This window comes from Apodemus sylvaticus, chromosome 16, assembly GCF_947179515.1.
Source record: "Apodemus sylvaticus chromosome 16, mApoSyl1.1, whole genome shotgun sequence".
NCBI lineage: Eukaryota > Metazoa > Chordata > Mammalia > Rodentia > Muridae > Apodemus > Apodemus sylvaticus.
The window spans coordinates 30348594-30368553 of NC_067487.1; the positions used below are offsets into that span (position 1 = coordinate 30348594).

The 19960-nt window shown below is 44.8% G+C and overlaps 1 protein-coding gene across 4 annotated transcripts in view; it reads right to left on the minus strand.

Annotated features, from left to right (window-relative positions):
• Positions 1-19960, minus strand: part of Drosha (drosha ribonuclease III) — a 111595-nt gene that overhangs the window by 32652 nt on the left and 58983 nt on the right. For 3 of the 4 annotated variants that reach the window (XM_052159368.1, XM_052159367.1, XM_052159370.1), the window contains 7 exons: positions 18463-18587; positions 16932-17031; positions 15802-15909; positions 10322-10429; positions 9739-9877; positions 9347-9407; positions 1415-1474 (listed from right to left, as the gene is read on the minus strand). In XM_052159368.1, coding sequence (XP_052015328.1) covers positions 1415-1474; positions 9347-9407; positions 9739-9877; positions 10322-10429; positions 15802-15909; positions 16932-17031; positions 18463-18587 — 701 coding nt within the window. The remainder of the gene's footprint in view (positions 1-1414; positions 1475-9346; positions 9408-9738; positions 9878-10321; positions 10430-15801; positions 15910-16931; positions 17032-18462; positions 18588-19960) is intronic. The other variant, XM_052159369.1, reaches the window with a different exon arrangement.

The window sequence follows — 19960 nt, forward strand, 5'->3', positions numbered from 1 at the left end:
AGAAAAGAGCACATAAATATGCATCACAAACTGCCTGCAGCTCTGCAGGACAGGCACAGAGGTGATAGCCACCATGTCTGCCAGACACTAGTCTGTTGCACTGAACTGACCTAAAGAGGAAATTATTTATGAACACACAAAACCCCAACAGCAACATTTACTCTTATGTGCATATGGATTGCTGTTAAAAGATTTCTCTGGGGACAGACACAGTGACAGTCATGGTCTATCGTAGCATTCTAGAAACAGAGGCAAGAGGATCACCGTAAGTATAAAGCCAGCCTGGTGTATATGGTGAGTTCTACGCCAGTCAGGATTAGATCAGCGAGTTCTAATCTAATACACCAGCCTGGTATATATGGTGAGTTCTACGCCAGTCAGGATTAGATAGTGAGACCATGGCTCAAAAAGTAAAAACAAATACAAAGATTTCTCTAAAATCTGATAATGATACAATCTGTCACACTTTTGTGACTAATGAGAGAAAACGTCTCAAAGCCCAGACTTGGGCTTATAAACAGATGCCTTCCGCTGGGTAGGATCATGGGCGGCCCCTGAGGACATTCCAGATAGCAATGTGGTTGTAAAGTATCCGGAACACAGCAGCCAGGATTAGAGCAGTGAGTGCCATTTGGGCAGGTGCTATGTAATGACGAGAGAGAGGGAGCTCCAGGACAAAGTGTGGCCAGGGTAGAAGGCTGTCCAGAACACATCTGGATCACAGCTGCAGCTGCGGCACTCTACTTCATCAAACCTGTTGCCCACCACAACAGCTCATCCTGGAGTATTCGGAGATGGCCCCTTCTCTTTATGTTCTTCTTTGGAAAATAAATGACCGTAAGGTAATAAAAATGGTTCAAGACAGTTCCGGTTCAAAGGGAAGCATGTGTCACCTCCCTTTAGGAAAAAGACTATGAGCATGGAAAGACAAAAACGCACTTTCCAGTGTGGAAAATCTTAAAACACACACACACACACACACATACACACACACACACACACCCCTAGTCATTAAAACTACTTGGAAGCTTTACTTCCCTCAAGATTAGAAAGACAGAACAGGATCAAAGGCAAATCCTGGAAGATGAGATGACATTTTAAAATATCATCCTTTCCCTTTCAAATGGAATATAAGCTCTGAAGCATCTAGCCCAGGACCAGCTGATCTCCTGTGGCTGTGAACAACTTTAACACATGCTTGACAGGACAGAGACACTAGCCTTTCATCTTGTAATCTCACTCATTACAGCAGCAGCGAGAGCAGTTGTCAGGGCCAGAGCCACAGACACGTGCCTTTTAAGCTTTCAGAGGAGAAAATAAATACACGGCGTTCCAACGCCTCGCTTAAAATGGCTGGCTAATTACAAAGGAGGTAATGCTTACCACATGTCAGCACTGGGGAAGACCTACTTACCTGGTCAGAAACTCAACAACAGCATCTCCCAGGAACTCCAACCTTTCATTGTGATTAATCCTACAATGAAAATGTAAAGACCACTTAAAATAGCACATTTAGGGCCAGGGAAATGGCTCAACAGGTAAAGATGTTGCCAGGAAGCCTGATCATCTAAGTATGAGTCCCAGGGCCTACATGGTAGAAGGGGAGAATGACTCCAATCTGTCCATGGGTCTCCATATATGTGCTGTGATATAGATGGAAGGCGGACGGGGATGGACACGGACACACACACACACACACACACACTCACACGGCAAACGTAACTTTAAAAAGATCTTATTTATAAAATTTATTTATAAAAAATTTTAAAAATAAATTTATTTTATATTTAAAAAAAATGAAATATCAAAAAATCCCAGCACATTTACTTTTTTTCCCCTTCTCGTAAAAAGGGGAACACAGGGTTGGCTCACCAAGTAGCCCAGACTGTACAGGCCTATGTCTCATACTCAGGAGCAATGGCTCTCGGGCCTTATCCTGTGGTCACTCAGGTCTCACACAGCAGGAAGCTGTGGTGGACTGAAGAGTGGCTGCCCGGGCTAGTCCATCTGAATGCTGAGTCACAGGGAGTGGGACTATGAGGAAGGATTTAATGATGGGGGCTGGGGGAGGATGGCCTTGTTAGAGGAACAGTGTCACTGGGGTTTGAGGTCTCAAAAGCCCATGCCAGGCGCTGTCTCTCTCTGCCTACAGATCAGCTACTGACCCAGCACCTGCCTGCTGCCACACTCCCCGCCATGCTCCCCGCCATGCTCCCCGCCACGCTCCCCGCCACACTCCCCACCACACTCCCTGCCACGATGGGGATGGACCCAGCCTCACCAGATCTCATGTGGACAACGCTTGGGAGAGTAATGGAGGACGACCCTGACCTTTGGCTTCCCCATACACACACAAAGGCATGTGCGTCTGTACACACACCTACACGCATACCGCATACACACAAAGGCATGTGCATACACACAAAGGCATGTGCGTCTGTACACACACCTACACGCATACCGCATACACACAAAGGCATGTGCGCCTGTACACACACCTACACACATACCGCATACACACAAAGGCATGTGCGTCTGTACACACACCTACACGCATACCGCAAACACACAAAGGCACGTGCGTCTGTACACACACCTACACGCACACCGCATACACACAAAGGCACGTGCGTCTGTACACACACCTACACGCATACTGCATACACACAAAGGCACGTGAGTCTGTACACACACCTACACGCATACCGCATACATACAAAGGCATGTGCATCTGTACACACACCTACATGCATACTGCATACACACAAAGGCATGTGAGTCTGTACACACACCTACACGCATACCGCATACACACAAAGGCATGTGTGCCTGTACACACACCTACACGCATACCGCATACACACAAAGGCATGTGTGTCTGTACACACACCTACAAACATACCACATAACAAAGAGCAATTGTTGCGAACAGTGCTTTTTTATACTTATTTACTGAAGTGTCTTCTCTGTGAAAGGAACTGGTTACAAGATGAAAGGGGAAGAAAGAGAATAGGACACAGACTTCGAAACCCTCACTGTCTAATAAAGAAAATTAGTTCTGCCGCATGATCAGAAGACGCAAAAGAACAAGACATGTATCAAGGAATGGACGCCAGCAGGACTTCACAAGGCCATCTGGGCGCTCCAGAGGCAAATGGAAAATGACGACCGGCATGTGAGGAAGAAAGGATGCCTGACAACTCACAAAGCCCGTGGCTCCCCACATGAGGAGGACATGCCTGTGAACACAGTCCAGGCAGGGCCAGGTCATGTGAGCTGCGGCTGGCAGGTGGCAGCTCAGCCTTCGCGCGGAGCAGACAATAGCTAAGACGGAAAGGTGAGGCTCAGAGGGAGTGAAATGTCCACGCAACAGCAGCTCCAGGGCAAACAGGCAGGATGTGGCTGGCTCCTAGGGCACTGCAGGGTGGGCACAGCGGGGCAGGGCACCAAAGCAGTCCGGGAGGAGCTCAGTGGAGCTTGGTGCCTCCCTTCTTCACCCCTTGATCAGCACTAGAAACATTCTAACCTCCTGCTTGAGACCTAACCACCAATTCTCACTCTTAGGAAGTGTGCTTCAAAGATAAGCATGCGCTTCCTAGGAGCAGAGACAACCGCATCCCATGCTAACAGCAACGAAGAAACAAACAAAGGAGAGGGCAAATAGTTTAAAGTCAACTCAATTATTCAAGTGCACAGTACAAAACTGACCTCTAATCCCGAACCAGCCGCCTGGTGCAGCCTGAGCCCCGTGGCAGCGCCTTCCTGGTTCACGTTTGATCTTCACTAAAGCACTTATCAGAGCCTCTCCTATATAATTCAGGTTTCTAGCATTCTCATCCTACCCTAGGCGATCCTGTCTCCCGAGAACTGGGGGTTTTTGTGGTACTTGGCTTTGGATCCCCTAAAATACCTGCAAACTGCCTCAGACTCAAAGGCTCTGGATAAAACATCTGCTGAATTAAATCTGGACGAAGCATCTGAAGTGCGGCTTCTGTGGCCGCACAGCTGCGGGGCCACTGACGACAGTCCCGCCGCAGACCCTGCAGCAAGGCCAGGGGCTCTTTCGGATCAGACACTGAGGTCAACTCGACATCCACAGAGCCCACAATCTGCAGAAGTCAGAGAGTAAGAGAAGCTATCAGCTCTCGGTCTGTGGTAGCAATGATGGCACTCTGCCCGCAACCTCCGGGCGGCGGCTGCACTCTGCCATCTAAGGACTTAGATCTAACTGCTTTTGCTCCCCCGGTTTCAGATCTTACCTGCTGTCTGCTCTGAAACTTCAAAACAGTAAACTCAGAAATGACACAATTCTGAGATTTCCAATCTTTTTGCTCTACCTACCCCGCCTGCCTCTCCTTTTCTGTCCCTCTCCCCTCCCCTCTCATTCACGGGCTGCACACATTCAAACTCTTACTCCTACAGGCTCTTAGGAAATGGAATCCAGAGGGTTGGGAATGCTAGGCATACACTACCAGACAGCCACAGCCACACAAAAGGAAGAGGAGGAAGAGCAGAGGAAAATGGGAGGAGGAAGAACAAGAGTCTATGGACACCCTCAGGTGTACTTTACATACAGACAACGGTGATGAATGTGGCGAGCTTTGGGAGGGAACTAAGCAAGGTGCCTGGTTTTAAGAACTGATCATCAGGAGCTAGAGAGATGGCCTAGTGGCTACCCGCACTGGATGTTCGTTCAGAAGACCTGGGTTCAATGTCAGCACCCCTAACAGTCTGTAACTGTAATATCAGGGGGCTTGGCACTCTTCTGGCCTCCATAGGGACCCGCCACACGCATGGTGCATAGACACACTTTCGACAAAGGAAACCACAACTGGTCATCTCGGGCCAATGGGACAGCTCACCAAGAAAAGGCACTGAATGTCTGTCTGTCTGTCTGTCAGGCTTAAATTGGCTCCCTGGACCCACGCCCCTGGTGGCTGGCGAGAGAGAACCCATCCATCCCCTGCTGGCTGTCCTCTAACGCCCACATGAAGCCCTACTTCCCTAAATGAAAATGTAATCAAAGTATAAAAGACTGGTCATCTGGAGTCCACGACATAGCAGGGTGAAGCAGAAGCAGGGCTCCCGTATCTCGCAGGGGGTGTCTAGGTACTTTTGAAGTAGATCTCCTATAATCTCAGACTGGGAAAGAACGGCACGCCTAGACACAGACAACATTCCAAGCAAGAATTTTAAAGTTCTGTGCTGCTTCTCTTTGTAGCTCCTGTTTGTTTGCTTGTTTGTTTTTCAGGACAGGGTTTCTTCTCCCAGCCCTGGCTATCCTGGAACTCGCTCTCTAGACCAGGCTGGCCCTGAACTCACAGATTGCCACACCTCTGCCTACGAAGGGCTGGGATTAACTAACGTAAAGGTGTGTGCCACCACTGCCCAGTTTTTCTTTCTAACTCTGAATTGAAGAGAAAAAAAAAGGATGGAGCTAAGACAACCTCAAAAGAAAGAAATCTGAGTCAAGCCAAATGGAAAACCGTCACGCGGGCCAGGCATCTAAATTACAAATGCAGCGTCCAGATTCCCCATCTCAGGAGTCCTGGTTGGCTTGAACTGTCAGCGTGGCATAGGTGAGCCTCCCGCTAAGATGTCTCATCAGAGGGACCAGCCCAGCCCACGACCTTGTCTGTGAAGGAATGTCTTGATTGTTAACCGAGCCCACTGTAGACAGCCCTGTCCCTGGGCGGATGGTTCTGCGCTGTGTAAGAAAGCTAACTAAACACAAGCCAGCGTGTGTGTGTGTGTGTGTGTGTGTGTGTGTGTGTGTGTGCCGACAAGCACTGTCCTTCCACAGTCTCTACCTCAAGTTTCTGCTGGACTCCTGCCCTGACTTCCTTCAGAAATGCACTGGAACTTGTAAGCCGACAAAACAGGACTAATCCTGTCCTCCCCTGAATCGCTTTGGTCATAATGTTTTTATTTTTTTATTATTATTTTAATCACAGTATCAGAGGTAAAAATAGAACACAAAACTTTTCAAGCAATCACTTCGGTGCTCTTAAAATTTTCTTGAATTTTTGGAACATTTAGCCTTTTGGATTAGAGCTGCTCAAAGTGATAAAGTCAATGCAGTATGTTTAAAAAAAATGTTTAACAAATTCAAACTCTGAAATGTTCTCAAATATTTCTGGTCCCAAACATTTCAGCTAAAGCGCCGCCGAGCTGTATGACGTGAGACGGAAAGGGAAGCTGTGGAGGAGGGCGACCTCTGAAGCCGCCACCTCAGCTCTGGTCTCCCCACTCAGCTTGAACATGGTCGGACAGAGGCAGTGACAGCCACCGTGAGTAAACACTGCCACCTCCCAGTTTCAAAGGGAGCATCCCTGAGTTTTTAACCTTTAACCAAACCTGACTGGTGTGAGGTGAAATCTCAGGATTGTTTTGATTTGCATTTCCCTAATGACTAATGATGTTGAACATTTCTTAAAGTGCTTCTTGGCCATCCGAATTTCTTCAGGTGAAAATTCTTTGTTTAGCTCTGTACTCCATTTTTTAATAGGGTTATTTGGTTCCTTGGGGGGTCTAACTTCTTGAGTTCTTTGTATATTAGATATTAGCCCTCTATCGGATGTAGGGTTGGTGAAGATCTTTTCCCAATTTGTTGCTTGCCGTTTTGTCCTTTTGACAAAGGACAAACCTTTGACAAAGTTTGCCTTACAGAAACTTTGTAATTTTATGAGGTCCCATTTGTCAATTCTTGATCTTAGAGCATAAGCTGTTGGTGTTCTGTTCAGGAACGTTTCCCCTGTGCCCATGTCCCTCAAGCAATCTCTTCAAATGGCTTTTAGAATACAGTCTGCTCAACTTATACACCAATAGCTCTCGCGCCTGCAACCTCAGTGTCTCATCAGCCAATAAAGACATGCTATTTTACATACATGCCACATACCTGGCAAGAAGCGACCTCAGGGGAGGGGTTACAGTGGCTGACAGTTTAAGAACAGATACAGCGTATCACTGTATAGAAGGCGTGCCATCAGGAGTGTCCAGCGTCTCCATTATGGAGTACTCATGGACTAGAAGCGGACTGTAAGGCCGACTTGGTGTCCCATTTGCCCTTGTAAAGAGCCACTTCTTAAAAGGTTCTAAAATTTTCCAAACAGTGCCACCAGCTGGGGACCAACTGTTCAAACACACAAACCTATGAGGGACATCTCACAGCCAAAACATGATGTAGATCTCATATAGATCCAGCCTACTTCCTTCGCAGAAAGGACTCAAAGCCAAACAAAAATGCAGATGTTAATAAAGATATTGTGGTGGTTGGAATATGCTTGGCCCAGGGAACGGCACCATGTGGAGGTGTGGCCTTATTGGAGGAAGTGCGCCACTGCGGGCGTGGCTCTAAGACCCTCTTCCCAGCTGCCTGCAAGCCAGTCTTCCAGGTACCTTCGAACAAGAGGTGGAACTCTTACCTCCCCAACCCCATGTCTGCCTAGACAAAGCCACACTCCTGCCTTGGTGATAATGGGCTGAGTCTCTGAATCCATAAGCCAGCCCTAATTAAACTGTCCTTATAAGAGTTGCCTTGGTCATGACGTCTGTTCACAGTAAAGAAACCCTAAAACAGATATCTTTTGTCTTATCAAGAAATAAGGGGGGAAAAAAGATCAACCAATGGCCAATATTGTCACAATAAACCAAATAAAAATATCATAGGAAAGAAAAAAAAACCTACCGACCAGTATCTCAAAACTCCATCCAAAGCTATCAACCAAGACAGTGTGGCACTGGCAGAGGGCACGCCCACACCCTCAGAACAAGTGAGCCTTTAAGCAAATGTTAAGCAGGTCCTTAACAGGGCATCAGGAGATTCCACAAACGCTGCTGAAGCAACTAGGTACCAGAGGGTGGTCCCTACATCACACCACATCCAAAGTAACTCAGAACAGATTAAAAACACCTACATGAATTATGTAAAACTGTAAAACCACAAAAGAAGCAAAAGTGCACACACATACATATACACACACGCACGCACACACACACTCTCACTATGTGTACATACACACTACTACTACTACTACTACTACTACAACACATCAAAAGTTTATACTTAGTAATGGTTTTCTTGGCATAACCCCAAAATTACAATCAATAAAACTAATAAATCAGAATTCATTAAGATCTGTTTGTCTCGGGGGTCAGTGAGATGGCTCAACGGTTAAGAACACCAACTGCTCTTCCAAATGTCCTGAGTTCAAATCGTAGCAACCACATGGTGGCTCACAACCATCTGTAATGAGATTTGATGGCCTCTTGTGGTGTGTCTGAAGACAGTTACAGTGTACTTATATATAATAAATAAATAAATCTTTAAAAAATCTGTTTGTCTCAAAGGACATCAGCTGATTAAAAGGAAATCTTTAGAACAAGGAAAGATTTTGTAAACCACGTATTTGATAAGAGTCTCATCTAGAACGTAAAAAGGTTGATTTAAACCATTAATTAAAAACAACAACAACAACAACAACAAAAAAAAAAAAAACCCTGAAGATGTGAGAGAGACATGAACTAATATGCATCAGTACTAAACACCATGACACATCCGGGACATAATGAAAAACTACATCCAACTAGATGGCAAGACGCAGACGCATCAGTACAGACGACTACATTAAAGCCCAGGGACAAGGCTGGGGCCACGGCTCAGTGGACATGTAGATTGCTGTGAAAACATGAGGACCTGAACAGAAGTCGGGCTCAGCTGTACATGCCAAACCTACTAAACTAAACTAAGCTATACTATACTACACACACACACACACACACACATACACCCACACCAAAAATTTAAGTTAAAATGTTTAAGAGACATAGGAAGACTTATACACTGCTACTGTAATAATAATAAAAAATAAGTTTTTCTTAAAAGATAAAACAGTTACCACATGACATCAAAATTTCCTTCCTGGACCAATATCAAGAAAAGTCAAAGCATATGTCCACAAGCCCAGCGAATAAACAAAATGTGTGAGGTTTCACACCACGGCAGATGACTTAGCAAGAGAAGAAATGAGGGATCTTTGTTACACACAATTCCTACGCCAAGAGGAACAAAGCACCGAGGACACGGAGTGCGCTGCTGCTCACGGACTGTTCGGAGAGGCGCTAGCGAAGAGGTGACGGCTGTTCAGGGCTGGGGAGGCCGGGACTTACCAGGACTCCTCACGGCCATAGGGGATTGGTTTTGATATGATGAAAATGCCCGGAAATCACACACCTACAGTTGAGTCTTAGGGATATACACTCCAAAGCATTTGAAGTCTATGCTTGAAGTGAGTAAATTATAAAATATGGACATTACTTCTCGTAAATCTGCTTTTTAAAAATTTACCTTGAAGGAGTTGGGTCATCTTGGCCGAGGCGTGACATGATATTTATTAGGGTGTTAATTCCTATTAAAAAAAAAACCACAAACATACAAATAAATAATTTAAGAACTATTTTAGAACATTATATGATATATAGAAAGGAATTCTTCTCACCCCAATTTGACTTTTAAAAGTTTAACATCTAACATATGTGATAGAAGAAAGAAAATTTCTAAACTATGCGTCCATGCCCAAAGTGAATTATTACCCAGGAGGAATGAGGTGCACTAGAGCGAGGGGCTCACGAAGCCACCAGGTCCAACCCAAGGACGGGGGTGGGGGTGAGGGGGGTGCATCTGAGCGTTAGGAAGCAGCACAGAGCAGACAGGAGTGTCTTACAGTCACCCAAACACACCTTTCTTCCGCATGTGCATGTGATGGACTTTTCTGTCTCCGTATTTGGGCTGTCGAATTCCACAGTTAGACAACGAATTCCTGGCATGATCAGGATTCATTCCAAAATTTAAATGATGGCTCGGATGAGTCATGGCCAGCTACGGTTTGGATGAAAGAAGCTCAGGTTAAGCACTCAGCCCAGAGGCGCCGCCTCCTAACACTCCACACGGAACGCTTCAGGCAAACAGTGAGGCGCCTTCAGAATCAAATCTGCAGACCTGGGCTGCAAGATTTTTCAAAAACAATCCTAAAATCTCACCCCTTTCAGGGAGGATTACACTCCTGGACTGTAGAAAGAAGAGACACGAACAAGAGAATGCTCGAAGAGGCACTGAGCCTTGGCAGACAGACTGCAGCATGGCATCAGTCTACAGCTCAAATAAATATAAGGAAAAGGATCTGAAAGCAGCCAAGGCGAGGCGAGAGCAGGGAGGGTGGTGCTTTCTCCAAGGAGAACCCAATAGGCCATTTGACCTGGGCAGGGTGAGCTCTCCCAGGCTCACTGAGTGAGTTCAGAGGAGTTGTGTAATAGCACCTCTTACCTGGAGCAGACAACGGTCTTGGAAAGTATATCCTATCAACTTGTCCAAGTGCATTAAGCACTGATGGTATCGGATGTGATGGGTCAGAACAGGCAGCATCATTGCATGCTGGGGGGAAGAAACCAGTATGTTGAACTCTATAAAAATTCATAAAAACACTGTTTATTCTACAACAAGTAAGAATGATTTTCTAACCCCAAACTCCATCTCATAAAGTCCTGAAGCAGTTTGCTGGCTATGTGGCAGCCTGCAGAATCGCCTGTCAGGGCGCTGTGCTACAGTTCTTAAGTCTCTGGACCACAGTGCCTGGCTCCTGTTCTACCACTCGCTCACTCGCTCGCTCACTCGCTCACTCACTCACTCACATGCTCACTCACCCGCTCGCTCGCTCACTCACTCACTCACTCGCTCGCTCGCTCGCTCACTCGCTCGCTCACTCACTCACTCACATGCTCACTCACTCGCTCGCTCACTCGCTCACTCACTCACATGCTCACTCACTCGCTCGCTCACTCACTCACTCACTCACATGCTCACTCACTCACTCGCTCGCTCGCTCACTCACTCACATGCTCACTCACTCGCTCGCTCACTCACTCGCTCGCTCACTCGCTCGCTCACTGTTTGACTTGGGACTATTTTATTCTGCCTTTTCCTCACTTCCAAAATGAGGATATCAACTGCAGCTAAGCTCAGGGACAGGTAAATGAATAAAACGTAAGGGGAAAAAATCATTTGCTTTTCCTTCCCGTGTGTGTGTGTGTGTGTGTGTGTGTGTGTGTGTGTGTGTAAGCGCACTCAATGGGTGTGCATATGTAAAGTCCGAGGGTCAATTTATCACTCTCTTCGTTTCCCGACAGGTTTCTCCCAGAACCTAGAGTTCACTGTTTTGGCTAGACCAGCTGACCAGTGAACCCCAAGGATCTGCTGGTCCCCCGTCTCCTGGGGATTACAGGAATGTGTCATCCTACACGGGTGCTGGGCATCTGACCTCGGGTCCTCACGCTTGCACACTGTTTTACCACTAAGCCATCTCTCCAGCCTGCATTTATTTACTTACTTACTAACTCACTTATTTTTTAAAATCCAAGGCTTCGCTATATACCTAAGGCTAACCTGGAATTTGCAATGGAGAAGAATGGCCTTGAATTCACAATTCTCCTGCCTCAAGCTTTTAAGCACTGGGATCACGGGCATTTCCTAAGGACTAGCAAAACAGCCTCAAGCAGGCCTTTCTGTGCCTCCCTGTCTCTGATTCCAAAGGAGTAACTAAGACACATTTGCACACTTTAGGGTCAAGATATTCTGAGCCTCAAATAAAAACTTTCTCCAGAAAAAAGTTCTATATATGCAAAATTGGTTACAATTTTAATGTGTGCATAAAAAAAGCCATATCGTTATCCTTCAAGACTAGCTCGGTCACATGGTGTACAGTTGCTACATTGGGTCTAACATTTACCAATCAGACATTCAAAGAGAGCCTTTATAAAGCCACTAATACAGCCGCGGCAGCTGAGGACTGGGAGCTTGAGTCTTTGCTTCAATCACGTTTAATCTTGCTAAAGATTCCTTATTGGGAGATGATTTCATGAAAGGTGTATCTTTTTCTTTTCTTTAATAATGTTTCCCTGGAACGCGAGAATGAGGGAATCATTCTTATTCATCAGGAGCTGGAGAGTGGGCACAGCTCTCAGGATGACTGACATACGCTTTTCATTTTGGTCTCTCAAGTTATTTTAAGCTGGTATTATTAAAAATATACATGAAAATGGGTCTACTTGAAGCTACAGAAATCAGTCTTATCTTATTAACTTAAAAAGAAGAAACACCAGTTCTGCCGAAGAGGACCTAACCAAGAGAAAGCCTTCCTCACCACGGCAATTCAGTAAGGCCTCCCTGCATCTGTGGAAGATGGAAATAAATAAATAGATAGATAGATAGATAAATAAATAAATGGATAAATAAATAAATAAGATGAATGCACAGTTTTTGCAGCACAGGCTTCCAAGAGACACACCATTATGATATACATTTCCGGCACTTTGTCAATTTTATTTTTCTAAATACAGTATTTTATTTTTTGTTTTTATTAATTTTTTATTAATTATTTTTAAGAATATGACAGTTTGTTCACAAAGTATGCAGCCAATAGGAATACCATTTCTAGCCACTTAAACTTCATGAAGCTCAAGAGAGCTGACGTGAACAGCTAGCTCAGTGTTAAAAACAATTATTAAGCATCTTACATGCATGACGTCTGCATTTATTTATTTAAGAGAGAGAAAGAGACTGAGACCCTTTGAAATCCTGTGAGAAAACAGCGACGTATGGTTTTCAAATTTCAACTGACTAATAAAAAGTCGAGCTCTGACGCCCCCCACTCCTAGACAAGGAGCTAACGGCAGTTACTGCATGCTGCAGAAATGTCATTTTTTTTCCTTGGCAGGGGGTGAGGGTGGGCGAGGGACTCGCTAAGCCACTGGCAGTCGCCTAATGCCCTAGGTAGATGGCTCTAAACACACACTAATTGGACTTAGTTCACTATTAAAAAATAGAAAGAAAAAACAGTGTAAAGTTGGGAAGGAGATAGAGAGGCTGGGGGTGGGGCTAGAGGGGTAGAGTCAGGGATTGGTGTGACTATGAAACGTTGCATAAGATACATGCATAAAAATTTCAAAAAATTAAAATAAAAAAGGCTAAGAAACCTAAACATTAAAATATAAAAGATTAAAAAAATAAATAAATAAAAGACTAGCAAAACCAAAGATCCCTGAACAAGAGAAGCATAGTGTGTGCAGACAGACAAAGGCCTGCGGTGGTGTTGGATCTACATGAGAGAAAAGGGAGAGTAACTGGGTGTAACTATGAGCAAAGCCAGAGCGGCCTGTGAGCCTAGTTCCCTGGGTGAGGATAAGGGGCAGTCCCAGAGCACAGGAGAAAGCACGCCCTGGGTGCAGAAGGGGCTTCAGAAGAAGCCCTGTAACAGGAGACACCAGGGGTGGACAACACAGGGCTGGACAGAGAAGGCCTCGTCTACACAGGCAGGGCCCGGCAGGCGGAGCCCAGCATGAGGCTGTGACGTTGTGCAAGACGCAAGTTCAAGAACCACAACATCCGTCCTGGCTTCTGCTGCCTTCCAGGATGGACAGGGAAGCATTTCACTTGGCTGGCTTAATTTAATCAACTTTAAAAAAACTTACAGTGCCAGGCAGTGGTGGCGCACACCTGTAATCCCAGCACTCTGGGAGGCAGAGGCAAGCGAATTTCTGAGTTCGAGGCCAGCCTGGTCTACAGAGTGAGTTCCAGGACAGCCAGGGCTACACAGAGAAACCCTGTCTCAAAAAAACCAAATCCAAAAAACAAACAAACAAACAAAACAAACAAAAAACAAAAAAACACTTACAGAGCTACAGAGAACAATCATAATTAAGTCTCATCTGAAGATGCCAATAGAAAGGTGAAAATATTTTAAAAAATTTAAGAAAGTCAGAGCTATAAATAAGAAAAACAACTAAGTTCTATAGAAATGAAAATCATCAGGAGAAAAGAAGAGCTAAGGAGATGAAACCCTGAAGAGCACAGACACAATACACTCAGTAGGCAGACATAGATATGGCAGCACACACACCACCTCAGGAAGACGGAAGACTGTAACTCAGGCAGGCCGAGGCAGGGCTCGGTGCTTTAAAACAACACTGTGCTTAGGAAAACCAACGAAGGGTGAGAAACGGAGCCAGACAGAATCTGCTTTCCTTACCCATCGCCCAGCACCCATCCGCCATGTCCTATCCTGCACACACATGGGCTCTCCAAAAGATTTGTTGGAAAATAGACTTTAAAGTTAACCAAAACTGTAAGTTAAAAAACAAACAACCCAAAACCCACCACTGGCTCTGGAGCCAGAGAGGTCTCACCTGCTAATAACATTTACTCCTCTTGCAGAGGGGCTGAGTTTAGTTCCCAGCGCACACATGCAGGCTCAAAACCATCGGTAATGCCACTTCCAGGAAATCTGACAGTTTATATTTTCCTAACCACCGAGAGCACCACACATGCATGCAGTATGCATGCATACACACAGAGAACTGCTACACATAAAATAATGTTTTGTTTTGTTTTTGAAAGTCAGACTGAAGGTCTCAGAGATCTCTTCCAGTTCTGAGTGGCATAACCTCCGCACTCCCCCACGGTGCTGGAGAAAACGCCTCGGGTCTCCTGAATGCTCATCCGACATCCTACCACTCCGCTGTAACGGTTCGAGATCCTTAGATAATCGACTGTGCGCTGTCACTGAGGTCAACATGGTTTTAGGGGCCTGCTCACCGGTCTGTTCATTGTCCATGAGAGCATCTTACAACCTTATGCTCAGTTCTGAAGAACACTGCCAACCTGAGAAATTACCCGATAGCTTCAAATGGTCTGAGGGAGACTCAAAGCAGTTAAATAATCTCGTTTTAAAGAACTGTCAGTCAGATATTGATTGCCATGCTGGGCATGAAGGTGCAGTGCATGGAATCCAAGAGAGGCAACTGGTCAACCGGCAAAACACCATAAGCAACTGACGATTTCCAACTCTTTAATATTACTCCATCAAGAGCAGCTCATCATAATGCAAAATTATTTTCAACAGTTGATATAAAGACCACTGTCCAGTTAAATGGCAATGTGAATTTCTTTAATTCATTACAATGAAATAAATACTGACACGCGCATAGCCTGCACTTGTTAAAATACATGCTACCATTAATCAGGCGTGTGGAAGCTTGTGTATTATTTTTTAAAAGGCTGAATGGAGCAAGCTGTCCTACCTGCCCAGTCTCTGTGTTCGGTTCCTTCACTTCTCACCTACTTGAACCAACACCAACCATGACAAAGAATCAACCAAAAACCCACAGACCGTGCCGCTGCGGCACAACACCAAATCCGGTGCAAATTTAACTACAAGGCAGACAGCAATGCTTACTGAGGAGTCACTGGCACAAGCAGAAACGTGCTCTCTTATGTTTACCCAAGGGAGAAGCACTGCCATATAGGAAATGCGCAGTGTGCTTATTAGCATCAGTTCTCTGTGGTACGTTCATTCGGGTCATAGGTCCAGAAACTCCGTATCTTCTGGTGACTATCTGTGGCTGCTGGGCTTTTGCACGAGTATCTACACATGCGCTGTGATGGGGAGAGACATCTGAAGGCAGACTAGTCTTCACCCTAACAGACTGACTTTAATATCCCACTTATGTTCCCCCCTACACACCACACACACACACACACACACACACACACACACACACACACACACACCCCAGAGGGTCAAACAGAAAATAAAGACAAAACCTAAGCAGCTAAAGAGGAACCAGTGTTTGGTGTCTGATTTCACATCACAGCACAATCCACAGAAACTTCTCAATTAGAGACAAGCTCACTGCCAACACCCGTGAAGAAGAGAGATGTGGGCATGACTGTTTGCAGAGAGGCGTCATCACCTGACAGACATCAGAACGAATGCCAGTTTTCCAGAATCCTTGGCTACTCAGCTCCACGGTGACTTCTCGCCGCATCGTGTTCTTCTGCCGTATTTTCTGGAGCGCTTCCTGGAAAAGAGCTCATTGCAAGTAACTCAACACCAGTGAATCAATTCTAAGCCAAGCATCAAGCATGAGAACGTATGAGCCCCTCAATATTTCCTTCACGCACTAAACCTTCTCTACACAAAAGGACAATTTTTAACCTGAGGTGAAGGCCAAGATGTGAGACACAAAGCAATCCTTCCTAGTAACCACATGACAAAAATTCTAAACTAAATCTTACTACTAGTCCAGCATGTCTGAACAAAATATGCTTTTACAAATGAGAAGCAATATATGGCTTGGGTTCTGAAAACACCGTGTAAAAAGCGTATCTATATCCAGCCTTACGTTAATCATTTCCATTTAAGAAAGACAATCAATCAGGCAGATACCTACATGATTCTACGAGTTGCCTAATCTGTAAAGCCCTTACAGTCTTGCTGCAGGGGTATATTGTAGAAGTGGGAGTGGGGGTGGAGGTAGGGGTGGGTGTTGGGGCGGAGCCAAGAAGGGTACAGTGGTGCCCATCAACTCACAAGGTTCTACAAGATGACTGCAAATTAGAGTGTAGCCTGAACTATAAAGTGACACTCCCCTGGAAGAAAGAGACAGTTAAAGGTAAAGACAAGGACCTCAAACTTCCCTGTGAGACACCATCAGAAACCATGTCCTCCTTTTTACTACCCTTCAGATATTCACTTGTACAAAAACATTGTATTTGAATGCATACAATTTATTAAAAGTCCAGGAATTCATAATGAAAAGAGTAACCACCACCTCCACCATCAAGTTCCTCCTAGAGGCTACCTACCAGGAGATGGGATCAAAATACACTGTAGACATGTATGAAAGTCAAATACAAACAATTTCCCTTGACTACTAGGTTTCTAAGAAGCAATCACTATTCTAGAATACAGAGAGGAGTAATTCTAATTATTTAAAATATTTTAAAAATCGTATCCTAGAGTTACAGTGCAATGCAACAATCTGAAAATAAACCCAACGTGCATCGGCATGAGTCGCCAAGGAGCAGGTTCAATACCGACCTCCCTCTGAGCCAGCTTCTGCTTGTCAGTTTGTTTGACTTTGGGGCTGTTTGCTAGGAGGTGGCGAAGTTTCACATAGCTTTTCCATAATTTCTGGTACCTAGGAAAAGGACATAAAGCTATCTTAGACAAAGGGAAGGGAAATTGTGAAAAATCAAACCAATTACTCTAATAAGCCTGCTCAAACATACATTCCTTTAAATACCTTAGTGGCAAAAAAAGCTCATTCTAAGGAAACCCAGGGTTTGAGAATTCAGGAACTGGATGGCCCAGAGTCATCCGGAGCCTGAGGATTAAGTGACTGATAGATTATTTGGATTAAAAATGAGGTTCAGACTAAATGGATGAGTGTCTAGAAACAACTTCACAGAAGGCTCACACAACCACTCCAGCCAACGGAATCACATTCCATTTCTCAGAGCTACCTCTTTATAATTTAAAATATATCTTTTGTGAAAAAATCCCTTCCTTAAAATAGAGATGGTTGATTCAAGGAAACTACAACAAAACACCCATTAGTGCTGACGCTCAAGCCACAGGTGTATCCAGTTGCCTACACGGCAAAGGGTGTGTACCAATTTGATAAGTCAGTCTGAGGATGCAGAGACTACACAGCCTTCATCAGCACTGCCCTACCACGAGAGTCCACGAGAGCCTAGTCACATTCTACTAACATTTTTCTGACAAGGAGGGATTTGAAGACTTCCTGTCATGTTGGAAGCGCTCCTTTCCTGGCCTCTGCTCGGCCTCTCCTTGGTCAACAGTTTTAGAGAAGGGAGGAAAGAAAGAAGTACTTACACAGGGCCTGGTTCACTGCTTCATACTTTTATCCAAAGAGGGAAAAAAAAGAACAACACCCTTTAGCCTCTTCTAATATAAGACAGCCAGAACTGCAGTTATGAGCGGAAATCTCCCATGTCCTTCTCTCCCAGTATGAGCCCTTCTCTCTTTCAATTAAGTCAGGAAATTGTTTATTTGTCTAAAAAGTTGGATGCCCAAACACACCTGAAAGATCCTATCTATCTCCATTCCCACACAACCTCAACGTCTCCCAGAAAAATATTAATGTGCCAGTGGGAAAAGCTCGCATCTGCAAAGCAACATGAATTCTAAGGGTGGGAACACACAGCTCCGACATCCCACACAGCCCCGTACTCTGGATGGGATCTTCCAAATACCCAAATGCTAGAAACCAAAATAGTGCTACCCGCCTGCCATTCAGAGCACTGAGAAAATTCAAAACAAAATGAAACAAGTAGATGTTATAAGTAGAGGAAAAGCTCCCCAAAGTTTAAATCCATCAGAACTCTTGGTGACAAGACTGTTGGGGATAATCTACTAAGTAATTTATTGCAGTGTAAAGAAACTCATTCTTCACAAACTACAAAACCTATTTTGGAAATTTGGAAATATGGCTTGCTTCAAGTCTTAATTTGTTAAAAGGAAGATGCCCACTAAAGGTTATCCTCTGCTAATTCAGTTGTTAGTAGAAGGTGAAATTGGCCAAGACAAACACCGAGAAATATCTTACTGTGGGTCTCCTGCATAACTCAACTGTGCAGGGCGGATCCCAAAGTGAACGATAATTGGAAAAGTGATCACTTCAAGGTTGAACTGTTCACGATCCAGCTGATCAATGCGGACAGAGCTTGGTTTCTAGGGAGAAAAGAACATCAGGATCATTAATTCCCCTCAGAAGTCCTGAGACACCAACTTTATCCTAAGAGAAGGGATTAATCAGGTTTCTTTTCTCTAGGAAAGCTTTATCTCCAAACAGAAAAATCCTTTAGAATATAAAATCCTATAGTGTATAAAACTGTAATGTCATCCCTGCAAACAAGTCGTCGCCATTTGGCATAATGAACAGTGATTTTGTTTCATTTTATTTTGGCAGTCTACACAGATACCTTTAAAAATTAAACTTTTAAAAGAACACCTGGTCAGATATAACTTGTCCCTAGTCTCTTACAGGGGACTGGGCTCCACATCACAGAAGGAATCTGCAGGCTTAGTCTGTCATAACGTCATATTCAAATGACCACTGCACTGTTATTACCAGCGACGCCTCTATTTACATTTCCACCAGATTTTACTGTACCTTTACATTCGACACTTAGATTGAAAGGTATGGTGATACAACAAACAGCTGACTTTCTCTTTTTAAGATTTATTTCATGTATATGAGTTGTTTCAGATGCATGCATGTATGTATTCCATGTCTATGCCTGGTGCCCTTAAAGGTCAAAGTGGGCGAGTCCTGGAACTGGAGGTAGGCTAGTGGCCCCAATTTAGCCTTTTCAAGCAGCAGACAATTACAGCTAAATGACAACGAGGACAAATTGGTATAAATTCATTCACATTGTTAAAAAAGTCACGAAAAGTTTTTAAATGGATGTCATCTAAAAATAAAAATCTTACTACTAGCTTGAAAGAATTATCTTTGTTCTCAAAAAAGAATTAGACAATTTTGACCACAGGTAGGCTAAACATAAAATTACACAAATGGCCATTAGCAGCAGAAGTGTCATTTAGGTCTAAAACTGATTTGTTTAGGCATATGGTGGCATGCTGTTTAAAAGAACTGTATAAGGAATGGCGAAGAGTTATGTCTTAACATGCTACTACTTATGCCACTCCAGCCCACAGAAGCACTGTGCACCCACAACTGCAGCCGCTCCAGATCACTGGAGCCTCCTCGCCATTCAGGACCACCCTGAGCTCAGAAGCTTGACACCATCAGAAGCCTCCTGGCGGCCACGTGCGATAGATAACATGGCATCTAATCCCAGCCCAGGGAAGTGGGAAGAGGTGAGCAAGTGCAGAGCTTAGGGCCAGCCTGGGCTCACAGAGCTTAAGGCCAGCCTGGGCTCACAGAGCTTAGGGCCAGCCTGGGCTCACAGAGCTTAGGGCCAGCCTGGGCTCACAGAGCTTAGGGCCAGCCTAGGCTCACAGAGCTTAGGGCCAGCCTGGGCTCACAGAGCTTAAGGCCAGCCTGGGCTCACAGAGCTTAGGGCCAGCCTGGGCTCACA